The 19,517-nt window shown below is 34.4% G+C and overlaps 1 protein-coding gene across 1 annotated transcript in view; it reads left to right on the forward strand.

The window, feature by feature from the left end:
- Positions 1–2,514: 2,514 nt before the first annotated feature.
- LOC104517841 (uncharacterized) overlaps positions 2,515–19,517 on the forward strand; it is a 37,239-nt gene continuing 20,236 nt past the window's right edge. Inside the window, exon 1 of the mRNA XM_029085447.1 lies at positions 2,515–3,472. Coding sequence (XP_028941280.1) covers positions 2,515–3,472 — 958 coding nt within the window. The remainder of the gene's footprint in view (positions 3,473–19,517) is intronic.

The raw sequence follows: 19,517 nt of genomic DNA on the forward strand, positions 1-19,517 counted from the left end.
AACTCTACCCTAGCAAAACCAGGACACTTGTTCTTTATTGCTAACATTTCTAGACCCTCTTTTTTGCCGCCCTTCTATATCACTTTCTCTGCCCAGTCTCCCTTCAGATAAATAAACTGCCTCTTAATTATTCTTTCCCAGTTGGTCCAATTTGCTACATCCTTTCCCAGATTTCTTATTTCTAAAACTATATCCTAAGTAATCTCGGCCTAAAATGGTATTACGATGGTGTTACTTAGGTACTGATGGACTTGCAAGATTTTATCCCTGCAAAAGATGCCTGATAATCCCTTTCAGTTATCTGCTTAATACCCATTACGTATTCTTTATTTGGTACAGTTTCTAAGATATATGAGTCTACTTCAGCCTGTTTTCCTCTACCTGGTTTTGATTAAGTATGCTTTATCTCTATTCAGCTTAGCTCTTCTCAGTTTATATGCAAGTGGCACACATACCAGGGCAAGGCACATACTGTTAGGTGCTTTTTCTCATTCTGTTTTTTTGCTCACAAAATATACTGTTTGTCAGGAAGCAGTGAGGGCCAGTTGGTCCCTAAGGGAAGAGGAGCCAGGAGCTGAGCATAACAAGACTGACAGAGGCAATGGCCTCACCAGCAAGGGCTCCCTCCCTCTCCAGCAGCACTGTCTCAGAGTTGGCCCTGAGTTCAGGTAGCCAAACCTCCAGCCCCTTTCAGGAAGGGGGGATGTTCTCAGTTCCTTTCCAGTACCCTCTCGGGTGTTCAATCAAAAATCATCAGCCTTCGCACCTGCTGATAATCTCCCCAGTTTCTGCAGAGACCCTGTCTTGTTATGCGGTCCACTACTCCGGCAGAACCTCTTGCTCACTATGTCTGTACTCCCTATGCTTAGGACCAGATACTTTTCTGTTCTTTGAAAAGATGATTGGAAGAGAAAAAACTGATGGAATTTAACAGTATTAAACATTAAATGGTGGTTTCCTTGCAGATATATTTGTAACTGTAGCAGTATTTATTAGTGAACAATTTAAGAAATATTACAACTTTTATGAGTTAAACTTTTACGAGACTTTTTAAGATGTGTTTTTTTCTATTTCTTTTAGTATCTCCTGAAGCAATTGGATTCCTTTCTGCTGTCGGGGTGTTCATTATTCTCATGTTGCTACTTTTCCTATATATTAATAAGAAGATGTGTTTTGAAAATGTGAGTGGTTTCCCAGATCTCGATTCAGGATACACTACAAGAAAGAATTCACAAGATAAACTTTGTAAGTATTTGAAATACAGTGTACTAAATTATAAGAATGCACATTTTTACAGGGATGTGTAGAAATAGAGAAATAATCACTTGACTCACGTGATGAAAACACAGTGTTGACTTTTCCCATGACTGTGCAGTATGTGGAAATGAAGAAACCCTTGTATTCACAAGCCACAGAAATTTAACAGCTGTATAACCAGAGAGTTGACATTTACTTATGGGAAGATACTTCTCTTGTACTGTGAGAATACTCTTGAGCGTATTTTAAATGTTTCATAATTGTGTATCATGAAATCTTCTCAAGTAAATTTGTGAATGGGATTATTGGGTTTTCACTCAGTCTGTTAAAATCCTTCACTGACTTTTTGGAGAAGGTTTTGCATTTACTTGACTGGAAAATAATTTTAAAGAAGTAAAACATTAGAAACTAGAGACATCTTATCTCTGACTAACAAATTATTGCTATACTTTTTAATATAACAAGGTCTTTAAGGATAATATGAAATGAAAAAAAATTAGACCTTGAAAAAGATATTGAGGGTTAGTAAAATAACCCCTTCCTGGTTTTGGGCTGTGGAAATTGAACGGGCTTTGTTTGCTGTCTTGAGAGGAAGAGACAGGCACCAGAAAACAGAATGGGAAATTTGAGAGGTTTTCTTCCCTTCTACCTCTTTAAAAGATAGAGCTAAATTTTTATTTTCAGTTTTCTTGGACACAGAAAAACTTCTCCCCCTGGAAGTTAAATCTGTCATCTTAACTTCCTTTTGCTACAAAACAAGTCTTTATGTTCCGAAATATCTTACCTTATGTAAAAGACAAATATTGAGGGGTGAAGTCTCCATGATGAGTGTTTTTGTGCAACTATTATGTTAAAAGCTTGTTTTGCTGTGACATTCATGAAAGGATGTAATTTAAATATCTCAAAACTTCTTCTTTGCAGGTTAGAATAAAAAAACCCCCTACATTTCCACCTCACACAGTTGTCTTATTTTGGAAAATAATGAATTTTATTATGGCTAGTTATGCTACAGTTGATGAAAGACGATGGTTTTGCTGGTTGATTGTCGCTTCGAGATATTTACTTAGTTGTTTTCTTATTATTTTCAATGCGTACTGAATGGAAAGAGCAAAGCTGCAACTTCCCCTGGTAAATGTATTGAGTTTGAGATAGCAAAAGTAAATAGCTCTGAAATTAAACTTGGAGAAATGGAATTGATCCGTTTGTGAAACAGAGGACCTTTCTGTATCAAAAGTTGTTACTGATTAGGTTGGACAAATGGCGTTTTTTAGAAACCTCCAGCAAAATCTAAGCCTTCCCTCTGTGTCTTCTCTGGTCGACACGCTGAGCAGTGCTGTGGATGACCTGACCAGTGTTGTTGGAGAAGTCAGCTACAGTGTAGCTGATTCAGTAACAGAACAAGTAACAAGCATGATAAATGGCCTTCGTGCTGAAGGTGAAAGCTCCAAAATACAGCATGATGAACCTGTGCAAGGGAGAGAGGAACATACACCATCATTAACTTGTTCTCAGGAAATTAATATGAAAGCAATGAGAGGTATTGCAGAACATAAAGAGACTCATTATTCTAAACCATTAGATTTTGTAAAAAAAGATGCAAGTCAAGATGGAGTATCTGACCATGTTGTGGACAAAAAACAGTGCCAGTTAAAAGGCAGAGATAGTAATAATCATTTAAGTGATACAGAAGTACCTCAGGATTTGAAGAATGTAGGAGGACCTTTGAAAAGGGAAGCAGTAGGAGGAAATGAGTGTTTTGTAAATGATAAGTTCTTGAAGGATAGTAACCTGAAAAGTAATAAATTTACAAGGGAGCAATCTATTGAGGAAAAAGATAATTGCCTACGTGCAGTATCAGATAATTCTAAGAATCACTTGCATAGAAAAATCAAACCACAGTCACCTGGAATTGATTTTGAGGGTTCTGAAGAAGTGCACAGTATGAAGGTTCCCCAAGATTTAGAAACAAAACTTGAAGTACAGAAGGAAAAATTATCAGACTCCAGCTTGAAGAAGATGCCCAATGACCGTCCCAATTGCATTAATGAATTCAAAGAAAAGAAATCTGAAGCCTTTTTTGGCAGAAAAGGAAAATCTGTATCAAAGGATGAAGACAATGTGTCAACTACAATTGCAAAAGTAGGTAAAAAGAAAAACTCAAAGAAATTGGAAAAGAATTCAAGAGAGCTATGTAATAAGAAGACAGCAGGAAAAGGTGAGGAGTCTCCAGCAGCAAACTGCATTCTTCAACCTTTCCTGAAACTTATGCTACTTCCTACTTTTTTCACCTAATTTCCACATTCAACAGTAGTGTATCCTGTGGATGAAAGTAGGTCTGTGTTGTCAGTGCTTCGTTCTCTAATTATGTTGATATTTCTTGGAAGTTAATTACTTTTTAAAGTATTACTTAAAGGAACTGATTAATAAATGTCTTTCCTATGTTCTAACTTTTCTTTTCCTTACCTTCTCTGCAGTGCCTTGTGTGGTTTTTGTTGAAAACTATGAATTAATTAGTAGTGGAAATTAACACTTGTTCTGTGAAAGTGGTTTTTATTTTGTGTATTTTAAAAGAATTGCATCAAATTTGATAACATGATAAAAAAATAACTTCTGTTACATTCACGTTATAGTAGATCTTCAGAATGTAGTTCTGGGATATGCAAGATAGTAATTTCAAAACACAAAACTCAATGACAAGTGGCAATTAAGTGATTTTAATATAGAAAGAAATGAATGAGACTTGTCTTAAAGAAAGTTGGAGTCTTACGAAGAAGACTTGTGTATTGTTGATGTGGATGCTGTGTGTGCTGTCTTCAACATCCAGTCTTAAACAATATGACAGTGGGTTTGCAATAATAGCTTGTGAGTAAGAAGTAAAACCTTGCATTTTTACACAATTATTTTGCAGGCTATGTAGTGAATTTTTAGAAAGCAACACAGGCTTTTCTGGAAGTGCTGTTTCTGTAGATAAATTAATTATTTCATAATAGAAATAAATTGGCGTTTTTTTTCCATGTGTTTGTTTTCCCTTATCTGAAAATTTCAATTATTCATTTTGTTGTTGGGTTTTTTAAATTTGATTTAGGAGGTGGTTTCCATGTTTATATGATAAACTATTATTTTATCTGTTATTTCTTCATGTAACGTGATATTTGTAAAGTATATTCTCTATCAAAAATGGCATTTAAGGTCCCATAATAAGCAGATGAATACCTTTCAGTATGACCTGTGTTAGCCAAATAAAAGAAATTTTGAAATAAGAACATTAATTTTCTTAGGCAAGTTTCCAGCTAACATATAAAAGCCAAAAAACTAGGAAGGAGAGGGCTAAAAACTTGAGGATTTTTTTTTTTTTTTATGTGCAGGAAACTCTGTGCAGTTTTTTACCAAGAAACTGAAACAGATTTGTATTTTAAAAATGTTTGCATGGATAACTGTGTTTTAATGACATTTTTAAGTCCCCTGAAGCAGTCTTGTTTCATGACTTGTAATAATAGTATATATCCTCATTCTTTTCCTTTTATGCTAGGAGCAGGAGGAAAAATACCTGGTATCACTGAGAACTGAATGCTTACAAACGACAGTTAGAGGCATAACTTTCAGCACTTCGTTCAAACATGTTGCTACCATGTTTTATAGTACTTTCTTCTTTATACTTTATGCAGACTGATTAATGAACCTAATTTAATATTTGTGAATGCATTTCTCGTAATGATAAATGACGCATCTAATACTGAAGTCTGTTACTTTGTGTTAGCCCTGGTATGCCCTGCTTTAGTTATAGTTGTGGAAATCTGTAGGCATTTCCTAGGTGGCAGGTTTCAATCTGTTGAGGGCCATATGAGATGCAGAATTTTACTCCGTTTACCAGCAAAGGAGGCTCCTTTTTCTGGGCAGCCTCTTGCAGTGAACCTCCTGGCCAGAATATATCTTGCTTGATGTGATATTCTCAATAAGTGATCAGTGAAATTGAGCTTGTTTTACAGCCATCCATACAATGGAAAGAACCGTATCTGTCAGACCTGAATTAAAATTGGTAGCCTAGAGCTGAAAGATCTAGTTGCTCATTAGCAGTCTTCTAAGGCACCAGTTTTCCTATAAATACTAAATTAAGATTACGTGCACATTGCATGTAGAGCTGGTAGCACTATCTGCAGTTAAGATTTCCTGTCATTTTCCATTTCAAGACCTTATTTTCAGTTGCTTATAACTATGTGCCAAATTTGACATATTTGGGATTAAATTTGGCATGCTTTTTGTCTAAGTTTTTTTTCTTTTTTTAAGCTATAGGTTAAAATCTTTAGCTGTTTCCAGGAATAGAGCATAGGAAAAACTCGCTGGTTATCTGTGCAAAAAATAATAGAATGCACATGTGCTTCACTGAGGTTCTTTGCCACCTTTTTATATTGGACTATGTACTTGAAATATGGGAGAGCACTTTGCCCGTGTTCTTCTGTGAAAAAACACATTGTTTGACCAAATTGCAAATATTTGGAAACTTTGTCTTTAGAAAGGACATAGTAAACACTTATAATTTGCTCATTAAATTCAGTGACCATTCCATTTGCACTCGTATGCTTCACTGTAGGGGTTGAAGAACAGAGCAGATCTTACCCTGCTTTTGATATTTAGGGTTACTGAAGGACACTGGAAGTTTGAACAGAAGAACTGAGAGTAAACACGACTTATGTAAGGACAGAAACTTCCTGAACAAATGTGACATGATGCGAGTGGTAGTCTGGGATTTGAAGTAGGATGGCTGACAGCTATGGAGAGAGGTGGTAATATTTATATGGAGGTGGTGAGACTAAGGGTGGAAGACTAAGTGTGCATGAGTAGTTGGTTGGGTGCAAGTAAAGAGAATTTGGGACTGAATAGACAAAGAGATTAAAGATGAAATCCCCATAAGAGACCAAAACTGGGTACTTGGCACAGGAACCTGGAGCATGGGGTGGGGAGACAGGAACCTAGGGTAAGATTCTACTCATAAAAATGTAACTTTGCAAAAGATGTCTTACCTAAACTTGAGGCGTAGGCTTTTCTTTATGAGTACCAGGAAGAAATAGGCCTCAAGGGGAAGTGATTTTACTCATTTACTCTAGAGGCTTACCTAAGAGTGGGAAGGAAGGACCTCTGTAGTAGGAAGAGGCAAACACGTGACTGCAAAAGAGGCCTAGATGGCTGACGTAGCTTGAGTTACTTTAATTCTGAATGGCTGAATTTTGGGTAAGCTGAATCTCTCCTTTAGTTGGAATACCCAGACAGAGGAGTAAGACTGTCTGGGCATGAAGGCAGAGACTAATGGGAGTGGAAATGCAGAACGAAAGCTATGAAAGGGACTGGGAGGGGAGTATAAAAGCAGAGAGGGGAGAAGCAATTAAGCATGGCTGGATAGCATGTTAGACGATATTGTCTTGCAGAATCAGGAGCTGAGAAAGCATTATGGGCATCTCAGATTTCTGCTGGTAATGGAAATCCATTGGCAAATCATACAGCATAGGCTTGCTCACAGGGTAATGCTGACCTTTTTGAGTTTACATGAACTTTTTTAATGCCTATTAGAGTTTGAGATCTACAGAACCTATGTATGGCATGTTAAGTTTGGACAGAATCCATCTGAGGTTTGGAAAAGGGAGGAGGAAGCTTTCCTTTCACAGAAAGAAAAATGCAGCTGAATTTTTGACTTGTAGGAGGAAGTCGTACTTGAGATGTAGTTGGAAGAAGTTAGCCACAGGAGTGGGCATTATAGAGGAATGGGTATGAAAGAATTAACTAAATAGATTCTTCAATTTTTGCTGTTGCCAGATGTCTGCAGTGAGAATCTGCATTAATTACATTATTGAACAAGAGGCTGTTTATTTTAAGTTAAATAAAATTGTGCATGCAAACATCTTTCACTAGCATTTTCCCATTTGTTGTTGAGTTTAAGCACTACTGACATAAATATCATACGATGATTTTGTTTTAGGCTTCTCTTTGTAAATCAGTTTCATTTCTATGTTATACTGCATGCACATAGCAAAAACCAGCTGGGAATAGAGCATCAAGAGCTGCCTTTTTTATATGTTAGGTATCCAAATGTAATATTGCAGCAGCGTTGGATTTATTTTACTTTTTTTTTTTTTTTTTTTTGCACATTTCTTACTTATTGAAGGGTTTCAAGAACTTCAGTGTGTGCTGCCTTACATAAATGGATTGATTTTCTGTTGAATAAGTTTTAGAATGTTTATTGGGGCTTAATGATCCTTCAGTTTTTCTAGAAAACAAAAATAGCTCTCACCAATTACAAAATAACATAATACTTATAATTACACGTGATTATATTTTTTTATATTACAGAAATTTTAATTGAAATAGCTTAAATATCTTCAATGATAACCTCTTATGGTTATTTTCTTGTATTCTATTTTGAGCTGTAGTCGATTTGCTTTATTTTATTCAAACAGACAACTCTTATATGAGTAAAGACCAGCATGGTTCATCATCTGAGAGTGAAGATGAAGCACTGGGTAAATATCATGAGGCCTTGTCTAGAACCCAGAGTTCCAGGCTGCCAGTGGTGGATGGCAGACAGCAAAAAAACTATATATGGGAAACCAGACAAAAATATAGTCCCCTGTCTGCAGAATATGATGGATACAGTAGTGAAGCCTCAATAGATGAAGGTAAGAGTGATTTAAAAGCATTCCTTTTATTCCAAATTTGAGAATAATGTTATGGATAAGTAAGTCCTAGGCAAGAACAGCTTGACTTGTAAATAGTCAATGTCTGCAAGAAATATCCAGATATCATATATTTATGCATGCTCAAAAAAAATTGGCACAGACTTGTGCACATTCTTCCAGAAATACTGCAGATGATACAATATCTTATTATATTAAGTTTCATACAATTTTAGAATTATTGATTTTATTTTTGGGGAAATTTAAACTGTTTTCATTTAGGAAGGAAACATGGCAACTCTTGATGAATTCTGTGGTATTATAACTATAAAGAAGACTTGTTATTCCTCTATTGATAAGCTGTTATAACAGTGCAGTAAACAGAATTGGTTATTGGTTATGGTGCGTGCATATCATCATTGCAGTGTGCATTACTGGAACGTTCTGTATCTTGTCTTGAAATCACAGAAAAATTATTTCAAAGATTAGATTAATATAATTTTTCCATGGCGTTAAAAGTTGGATGTAAACAATGGATGTTTCCTTTTGTGGTATATATTTCTTGATTTTAAGTTATGGTGACAACCTGACATAGAGGCTGAGAATTCTACTGTCACTATTTTGTCAATATGCTTTTTGTGCTTGAAAATAGTTGTGTGTGAGAACTGTGTCTATAGCCATTTTCTAGCATGAAAAGTGGGCTTTAGTTGAAGTTACATAAAAGTCAGATTCTAATATAGATGCTGTGCTATAGTAAGATATTTGTTGGTCTCCCTTTACTATGCTAAAATACAAAGGTTTTTTAGAGATTGATATTTTCTAATAAAAAGTGGATACATGTAATTAAAAGATATCTGTCCTTAAATATTCTATACAGACCAGAAATGCTTGAAAAGAAAATTTTTTCTGCTATGTGATATAATTCAATTATATAAAAGTCTGTTTGCCACTGAAATTTGAAATTAGCACATGCTCATTTGTGACTCCAAGTAAAGATGCAAAGGACATGAAAACCGTAACTGAAGTAAGTTGCAGAATAAGAGCATTCTTTTCTGATAATCAGAAATTTCAGTTCTTTCCTGTGCTGTTAAACTGTAGGAAGACTGGAAGTCTGAGTTCCAGCAAATAGGGAAGGAGATGGAGAGGTGATGTCAGGTGGTAAGAACTGATCCTTGGACACGTGATGGAGAAATACAACAAGGAAGAGGGTTATTGAAAGTATCATGTTTGGTTTTTATATCTGCTCTCAACAGTGTTGGTGAGGGGAAAGTGAAAGATAAGATACTAATTTTTTGTATGACTTATGTCATAGTTGGGAAAGAATGGTGATGTATATTAACAGGAGATGGAAAACTCAATAGTATTTGTTAGCAAATAAAACCAGATACAAATTATACATGAAGAATATTTTCAGAAAAATGTATTTTTCTCTTTTCAAACTGTAGAGGCTGTTGGTTAAAATAGTCATAGAATAATTCATGTTAGAAGGAACATCTGGCATTTCTCTTTCTATTTCACAGTTGTTCAGATTTTTTTATCATACCTAGTTCATCTTCTCAGTTAAAAGTTCTCAGTTCATTTGAGCATTTCACTTTGTCCCTATAAGGCTTAGGCTCCAAAGGCATTGTGCTAGCCTGTATCTGGGAGTTTTTTTGGTTGGTTGTTTTCTTAATAATTGTCTTCCTTATCATCCTTTCAGATCACTAAAATTCAAAATCACTGACTTTTAGTTTCTTCTAGGAGGTGAGAGCTCCAGTCTGGAAATCTATCTCATGGTTAGAAACTAAGACAAAAGAACCCTTTTGGCAAGTCCAAGTATTGCATCAGGAAAGTTATAATGCTTTCCCCCCCGGTGCTGCTTCATTTTTTCTTCTATTGCTAAACATATCTGTCGCCAGCTGCTATCCCTTCTCAATGCTCTTCCCATTCAGGAAGCTGGCTGGATGTAAAACCCATTTATATATATGCACACACATATTCACTCTAAAATTAGTATGCAAATTGAATTTATTATAATGAAAGAACATTCACGGTTTGAAAAAAAACCCCAAAACTATAAAAATATTCTAACTTAGAAAAATGTAAATTTTAAACTATGTACTTCTACTTGCAAAAAAGTTAACTGTCAGTGTTTTGCTTTTGCTGCTGCTTGTGAGAGCATTCTCTTCCCACATTTTACAAGGAGTGGAGAATCAGCAGTGTTATTTATTTGATAGCCTGCAATTGTTCTACAGTTTTCTGCAAAATGCTTGCAAATTAGATTGATGATTTTATCTCATTTTTGTAATCCATTTATCTCAATAAAATTATGTTAAATAGTATTAAAAAGGATTTTGTGGTATTGGACATGGCAACAGATTAACAAGCTAGTATTTTTCACTTTTCAGTGACCACACTAGAATAATTAGTGTTAGTACTTTTTGTTCTTCCTAAATCATTTTGAACATAAAGAATCTTTGCACAATGATAAAAATGTATTAGAATAGAGGAAAAGACGGAGCATGCCTTGTATGTTATGATCGTTACAGAGGGAGAGCTGCCCAACCTAGAATTTTGATTAAAAGAGAAGGTGGAAACCTCATGAAGAAGGCCTGCAGTCAAAAATAAATGAGAGATTGGCTATCGCTTCCAAACAGTTCTTATGTGCTCACAAAAACAGTTCACTGAACAGATGAGGTTAAAAATCTCTGATTCCAAGTGGAGACCATGAGCATTCTAGATGTTTCAGTGTAATTTTTAAAAATTCAAAGCTTTACTGCTCCTTAAACTTGCAGAATAAATCCATAGAATACTTGATGCCATAGGAATCCTGAAATTTTTCAGTAAATAGTCAGTTTTTTATGATGGTTGAATTATTTTTATGAGAAGTGCAAAGACAAATGATAGAACCACTTCTTTATTCTTTGTAGTGGAGAGCAAGCAGTGTGTTCCTATGTACTTTATTTAATATGAGAAATAATTGTCAATATATTTGACTTTGTGTGCTTCTCTTTCCTCATAGATACTTTATCATTTCTACTTCTAAGACTTAAACATTTCAGCTGTACTGCCAGCTTAAGGCACCAATCAGTCCATGTGTTGACCAGGGCTTGATAATGTTACAGTGAAGTGATGAGATAACTCATTTTTATCTCATTGCTTTTTCCCCACTGCTCGTTGCTAGTAAATCAGCCTCTAATGAGATAATTAAAAATTCTATCAGAGGTAGAGTAATATGAGCAATGAAAATGGTCTTTCATTTTCAGAAAATTCTGTGTTGTTTTCTCTTGGGCAGTTAATCTCTATCACATGTTGTGTCTTGCAACAGTGTTGTGTGTTTTCAAAGTCATTAAACAGTTTTACTAATAACTGTTTATTCTGCACTTTAATCTTCACTTTTAAAATTTGTTTGTTTAGATGTGCCGCACTTAACAGCGTGCACACAAAATTTCACAATGAGACAAAAATATGATCTTGTCTTTATTAATGCACCCTGTAAGCTTTGCTTGCATTGCTAGAAACAGGTATAATATTAATATATTTGCATTACTAGGACTATCAAAATGTCTGATCGTATTATTTTAACGTCCACTTATTATAAATTGCATAATTAGCTTATTACATCTATTTTCTGGCTGCATGCCTCCAAAAGTGTTTTCTTCTGAAGCCTGAAAATGTGTGTGGCATGTATTCACATCATTCTTTTCTCCTCTAGATGGCCATATTAATCTTTCTTTTCAGCATATTTCTATAGAACTAACATGGCATTTTGTATAATGTTTTTAATTGTTAAATGAAGAAAGCGAGATATTTTGTGGATTTTGTTGGTGTATTTTGATGATGGAATATTCTAGTAGCACTTTAGTTCATTCTACAAAATTTCAGTTTTAACCTTTATTTCACAAATACATGCTTATGACAAGTGTCTGATCCACTTTATATGGCACATTTGATGCACTTAGATTTTAATTAGTTTTAATATATATTTTAATTTTTTTTAAAAAATCGTGCTTAGATGCAAGCATTTCTACAGACTCCCGAGTGATTGTAAATATATAGCTTTTGTAGTGAGTTCCTTCTGGACAGGCTTAATTTCAGAGTATCTCTAAATGAAAATCTAGTTCATTAAAAAAATCAAGATGATGACAAATGTCATCATCAAAAGTAAAATGGTACAGAATGGTAAATAGTACAGATAACAAAGCAAAATGGTACAGAAGGTATTTTTATACCTGAAATTTCCAACTATTGCACAGGTGACTCAAAACTGTTAATCACAGAAAAGAGAAACCTGTGTAACTACAGTATTTCTTGATACCTATGTGTGGACTTAACTCAGTCTTTGTGCTTAGGCCCAGAATACTGTAGTCAGCTTGAAGTTTGAAATCTTATTTTTGCCAATAATATTCTTTGTATTCTTTTTCATGTTATCCAATAAAGTGTGAAGTCACCTTTTTCCTCTTCCCTGATATATACCCTGATATAACTTCCCTTTCATTTTTTATCACGCACATCTTACTTGTCTCATTCCCTACCATTTCAAATGCTCTTATTATTCTGTTGAATATGTAGTATTGCCTACTCTGTAATAATTTGTAATTATTATTACACATCTGTTTCAGAAAATAAAGAACAAAAATAAGGAAAAATATATTTCTGGTAACAAGGATATTGCAAATTGCAATAGTGATCTGAATAAGGAATTGTATTTATTTACAAACTTTAAATTAAATTTGCATTATTCTTTGTACTTTGGTAATTGGAAATATTTTTTTAGTATCTGTCTTGGTTGTGATCTTAAATGGACCATATTTTCTTAATAACCTCAATTTCGAAAAGAAGTACAATATGATATTAAACTAGCTTTTGTGTCTCCAGTAGTGGCTTCTTCCGGAACTTTAAAAACTCAAGCATTATACAGGCAAGTTGTAGTGTCTTTGTTATCTCTATAAGCTTCATAGGCAAGTACAATATATTTTCTTTAAGGAAGGAGTCCCTTAAATTAAAAAAAAAAAAAAAAAAAAAAGTTTTTAAACTTAGAAATGTTAGGGTAAATGTATTGAAGTTAGAGTTTTGAAAGCATGTGTCAAAAGCCATAGGTTATTCTTTGCTTTTGAAATCAAGATTCTCTGAATCCCTTAAGATGAGAAAAGTGGAAAAGGGGAAGAAAACAATCTGTTTTTTTGAGAGCTAATTTGTGATGTTCTATAAAGCATGTCTTGCCCAAATGACCTCTTTAACAGATGTGCAAAATTCCAGATTAGCAAGCAAGGGGAATTGATCCCAATTTTGAGGCAAAGTAGGTGACATCATGATGGAAAAGGTAGTAAGCTTGCTTACTTACTTAGTGTACTTAGATGTACTTTATTTGGCTATAGTTTACTAGGTCAGTACAAGAGATTCTACCTCCAACCTATTTTTAAGTCTTTTTCTAACTTCTCAGTTGATAAAGCCCCACGGCTGAAGACATGTTTGTTCAGAGGCTCTGTTTCTGAGATTGGCCCAAGTGCCTTATGCTTCACAAGGTTTTTTGGAAACATATGGAAGCACTAAAAGACTGCAGTGAGAAAACATAAGTTCTCTTAAATGAGAATCTGCTGCTCTAGCAGGCATATGCTACTGGATTTTATCCATCTTTTCCATATTGTGAAGGTAGAGTATGATGTTATTTTTGTAGTTTATCTTCTCTACTTTATTCTTCTCTAGGCTTTTGGCACTTTATGTTGATGTGTGTTGGACATATGTTTGCCTTGCTCCTTAGTGTCAATCTTTGCACGTGAAGATGACTGTTCTTCTGGAATCTCTTGGATCTGATTATTTGTGCAGCTTTTTGCCTTTTCTTTCTCTTTTGTTAGTTTTCATGTCTTGGAAAAAGTCTCTTCACTGAGCTACTTTGAGTATATAGAGAGATTTTATTTCAGTATTTTCCCAACATAAACAGCAAAAGCTCTTTCATAAACACCTCAAAACCTGGTTTGTTAAAGCAACCTGAGGGAGTTTTCCTCAGTAAATAATTTCTGTAAAGCAGGATACTTCTTCTTCAGACTTGTCAAGCTAAGGTGAAAGCCACTGGACAGGCTGAGAGAGGAAGAATGGATCCCTCAGTGAATCCTTTGATAATACTTTCTATCATTATTCCTTGCATATAAGAAGATCTGTCTGCAAGCCAAATGTGAATGAAGACTTACTGTTTCAAAATTATGAAGTGAGGGCCTCAGTATGGTTGTACCACGTTCAGCAAAGTAAGACCACAAGGTTCTCTCAAAATTGGTCTGTCTGTGTGTACATTTCAGATGCTAAGAATTACAGGCAAAGAAGGTGCTTATGTGGAATAAGAGCTATGAACTAGTATTCAGACTGGAAGACTGAAAGCTCAGTTGAATGCTAGGTCATAACTTAAATAGTTATCTTCTTTTTCTTCTAATGTGCTTTAAAAAAATTAATTAGAAATACAATGGAAAGAGTATTTAGGAAGAAGGTGGCCAACCATTTTTCTCTGATGTGTCTTTATCAGATTACCTGTGAGATTTCTCTAGTATAATACTTATTGGAATAAAATACTCTTTTTGACTTGTAGCTGTGGATAGACATAGTTCTTCAAATAGTACCTTCATCAAGATACTTTCAAAGGGTCTGCAGTAAAGGCTTAAGTCTTAAGTAATTTTCAGAGCAGTATTTCCCAAATATTTCAGATTATATTTTTAGGGCTGTCATGTTATAACTATGAGATATATGATCCAGATGTTCATACATGTGTTTCAGCTGATAGTACTTGTGTGCTATCAATTGATATAATTCTTGATGCACTTTTTCGAAATTATTGGGAGAGAAAAAAGGGATTTTTTAAATTATAGTATTTCTTTAGTTGATCCAGCTTTCTTATGCTTTTTTTCTGTTATGTGGACATCTGCCCTTGACACTTTTTGTTTTAAGAGTAATTTAAAATCTTTGTGTAATACAGGAGAAAGTGGAACAATGCAATACTAATGATACAAAGTTCTGATCCTTGATTGTGTGTGTTTGCCTCCTATTTACTGGTAAATTGGAGTGAGTCTTTATTGGCTCCAAGCCCTTAAAAACTGGAGAAAGATAATTTCTCATGATTTTAAAACCCCTGGGGAGTGTGGCAGTTCAATCCATATCTATATCAAGAGAATGTTTTGGGGATAGTTTGGTGTAGTATAAAAGATACTTTGTCATTCAAGGATCTGCAGTGTACTGCCCAGAGCTAACTTGATTTGCCTTGTTTTATGTTTAATTGCTCTGATGCTGTGTTTGGGTTTTTTTTTAAGATTTTCAAAGTGTCTTCCTAGTGCATAATGGTAGTCCTCCATTACTCTTCTATAATAGAAGACAGTAAATTCTGTTAAGTTTTTGAAATAATGATGATTTAAAGATTAATTTTTGCTCTGTCTTGTATTCAGTTCTACAGCATTCAGATCTTTCTTTTGGTTGTTTGTTGTTTTGTTGTTTGGTTTTTCCCCCCCCAATAAAGTGTTACCCTTTATCTTTTCAAAGGTTCCTAATAGTAAGTAACCTTTCATGTAAGTATTTCACATATTGGGCTATGATCATCCTGTGTTTATAGTTCTTTACCAGCATGAACGACAAACAAGCATACTGTTTACAGATCCTGGAGATCTGGAATGGACAAAATTCACAGATAGGGGTAGAATGCACACATGTCATACAATATTATTCTTGTAATTTTATTGGAGGAATATTATGGAGGTGAATATTGGTAAACATGTTAAATGCAAAGGAGATCTGTGTCTGAGGTTAAATACAGTTTGGAAGAGTACATTGAGAACTTTTTGAGTTGAAAAGCCAGATAGACAATATCAAAGTTGTGCACAATAAATATCTTGTCAGCCAAAGGAAACGCATTAAAGTGCTTGATAGAATGAACTTGAATAATTCTGAGATCATTGATTTATCCCGTGATTAACAGCAGAGATACTGGAAAAAGATGTTGTTAAAGCATGCGTGTCATCTACTGCTGAGAGGAGAAAACTAGTAACCAAAGTCAGTTATGATGATAAGATGTTCAACAGGAAATTTCTTTTTCTAGCTAGACCAACTCTAAAGGAGGACAAACTGTCCTCCAGTGGGAAGGGCTTTTTTTTTTCTTTTCTTGATGTGCACAAGTGAGCAAAGCAATCTCACAAATTAGGTTCCTCCTGCCAGCATTTTGAAGTCTTTGAAGAAATACCCTTTGCACTGATGAGAAGGCTTTGAAGAAAGTCACCCTTAGCAATGTAATGTCTCTGAAGTGATGTAAATCATACATTAATAATTATAGGAAAGTTTCAATTTTATTGTAAACTTATTATATAATAAGTCTCTCATCTGTTTGAATCTGGAATTTGTGAAAGGATCAAGATCTGTCATTAACTGAGAAAAGTTCACATACATATTTGTGGCTGAAATAGTTCCTTGTGGCATTGTATTTGATATAGATGTTCTGCATTAATAAAATGTAGAACTAATTTGTGATATAAACATAAGAGGTAGTATTAGATCAGCAGAAAAGATCACTTCCTTGATGAACCTAGTGCTTTTGCTGATTCTGAGAGTTCACATTGAAAACAGGGTATTTCTTGTACTAGTATGATCTACAAGCTATTGGGTATGGGCTTTCTTTTTTCTTCATATTACGGTAATATCTAGTGATACAGTAGAGCAGTTTCTTTGATCTTTATGTGTGTATACCATAAGACATGTCTTGTTCTGAAAGACTCCCACAGAATAGACAGAAGAAGGTACAATTTTCATTAATCTTAACCCTAATTGCACAGATCCTATGACTCTGTCATGGAATGACTGACTAAGAAACAGGATTGAATTCTAGACTGAAAATCTCTGTGTAAACATTTATTAGGTGCATTGGGAAAAGGGAATTTTACCTGGTACTGTACTTAACTGCTGAGAATAGTCGTGCTACTTGGTCAGCAGAATGGAGCAGTACTTGTTACATAAATGTGAGAACTAAAAACGTTATTACAACTTTACATAAGAATATTACAAAATAACAGTTTATCAGTTCTGCCTCCATAGCGCCTGTGGATAAGTGGATCGTTCCTCTATCTTTAAAGGTTAAAATCAGAAGATTTCTAACTCTAGTCTGAGACTAATGCTTGCCTCCTAGATGTGCTCTTTTCCTCTAAGTTAAAGACCAGTTACCATTAGGACTGTGTTTTATAATCTGATCACATACATTTTAACCATTTCTTTGGTAAAAGAAAAATGGGTTATTTTAGTAACTGAACTCTTTGTTTTGTTACATAGTCAGTGTGCATTATTTTCCATACACATAGGTATCCATTTCATAGATACGCTATAACTGTGTCATAAGTATTCTCTTGAAATTACATAATGAATATTTTGTCTTCATATAGAATGAACAATGTTACTATTTTTATCTAATAACATGTATTTTATTGCTAGCATGACTATTTTCATGGCTACTTTAATTGTGTACAGTATTGGAACTGTATTGTATCTGACTAAACAACATGAAATTGTGTCTGTAGCTTCTGTGGAAGCAAAGATCTGCCTTTCTTATTGTTAAAATAAGCTCTTATGTGCTACTTACAATGGTTTTGTGTTATAAAGTTACTTTAACTTTTAGGAATTATTTTAATATTTTCCCTGGGGGGAAAGGAAAACATGATATATTCTACAACTTGAAGTCTCTTCTGCTTTGTGTTCTTTTGGTTTGGGGTGAGGCTTTGGTGTTTGTTTTTGGGTTTTGGGGTGGGTTTTTTTTTGTGGGGGGGGGAAATAGGAGGGGGGAGAGGGGTTGTTTCCAATTACTTTTCCTCCACTGTATTTACAAGTTAGCTGGAAACAGATCCTTAGCTAGAATAATTGCCATGGTTCTGGTCATTTCAGTGTGGCTGAAGGTTATCTGCTGTGATGGAATCATGGTCTCATGAAAGCACATAGGAAAATTATTTTATTATGGAAATTTTGGTCCTTAGAGAGAAGCTGGCAGACATGCTTAACTGGCTGTAAGATTTTCTGTGTAAGAGTCACCTATGTCCGATTCAATTAAAGCTTGATCTTTAAATTTGTAAATAGGAAATCCGGCTACATTCACTTTCCACACCACTTAATATTCTGCCAGCATGTATTTTTATGTATATATTTGTACATTTTGCTTTAAAAAATATATAAAAATTATCTCAATTTGAAACCTTTGCACTCAGTCTTGCTTTAAAAGATTTTCAGTTATCATTATTTTCTATTTGTTGTAATTTTTAAAGATTTATGACATTCCTTTGCAAATGTATCAATTTGTCAGATAAAGGTTAAAAATTAGATACATTTTATTCATGTTAAAGTCACACCCAGCTTATTTAAAGGCAGCTTTTGACTTAGAGTTGCAAGCCTGAGGATATTGATTTGAATTATGCATGACTGTCTGGTATGCAGTTCCATTAGCCTGCTGGATGGATAATGTAAACATGTTCAGAATTTTAAGTATCCTATATGAGCGGCAGGTTAAAAATAGAGCTGATAAGAGCATGTGTATCTGAAAAATCCAAATCTTGGAGAATGAAACTACAAAAGGATCATCTCTTCAAGAGGCTGACATCAGGTGTGATTTTCTTTTCTTTGAAAATGCTCAGCTCGAACAAATACAGGTTACATATGACTTGAACAGGTGACACCATTGCTGCTGTTTACCGCAAAGAGTTGACATCTGTACCAGAAAACACCTTGTAACTGAAAGGTCAGGGCCAGCTCTGCATCTTCTGCAAGGAAGAGGGGCAACATCTCTTCTTGTTTAAATGGGTCAAGATTAACACTAGTGGTTAGATTGATTTCTTCATATCTTCAAGGAGTCACATTTAGAATGTTACTTGATCTGGTTAAACTTTGTGTGGCTTCCAGTATCTCATAGTTCCTATTTTTGTTATATCTGATCCCTTTGGTTATTGCTGCATATCCCTGTATTTTGGCGAGCTGTAGTTTGGTAGCGTGTGTAATGACTTCTGAAACTTTGTTTTTCAGTCCTTAGCACTAAAACCACCGTGCTAGTAAGATTTAAAACAGGTAGTATCTTTTTAGAATTTTGTCCAAATTGCTGTGAATTTTAATGTAAAAAAAGACAACTCTGAAATGAAAAGTACAATGCCATCTAGGGTACATTTTATGAAGATTTATTATACTTAAAAGTGTTTCTGATGTATATGTAGCATTTGTGGCAATTTGATGAGTTAAGTGAAAAATAATTAAAAAAAAAAATCTGTCGCACTTATTTTCAAGATCTGATGGATAAAAACCAGAAAACTAGTCTTAATTTTGCATTAATTTGTAACTGCCTTCTCAAAATTATTTTGCTTGGAGTGCTTCATATTTGGCTGTGTTAAATTTTGCACATAATGCTAGAATGGAGTTATTGTTAGATTGTGAGAATAATGATAGAGAATTCTAATGTATTTTCCCTGAACTTTACAGTGTTTATTTTCTTATATCTCAGTATAGAAATAATCACATCAAAATTTGCAAGTAAATGTATGACTTAAAATCTCTTTTTGAACATGAAGTTGATTGTACTGCTCTAATATATTTTTTTTTTCTTTTCTTGTCAAATCTTGGATCATGAATTGT

This window comes from Antrostomus carolinensis, unplaced genomic scaffold, assembly GCF_000700745.2.
Source record: "Antrostomus carolinensis isolate BGI_N321 unplaced genomic scaffold, ASM70074v2 scaffold23786, whole genome shotgun sequence".
NCBI classification, from domain to species: domain Eukaryota; kingdom Metazoa; phylum Chordata; class Aves; order Caprimulgiformes; family Caprimulgidae; genus Antrostomus; species Antrostomus carolinensis.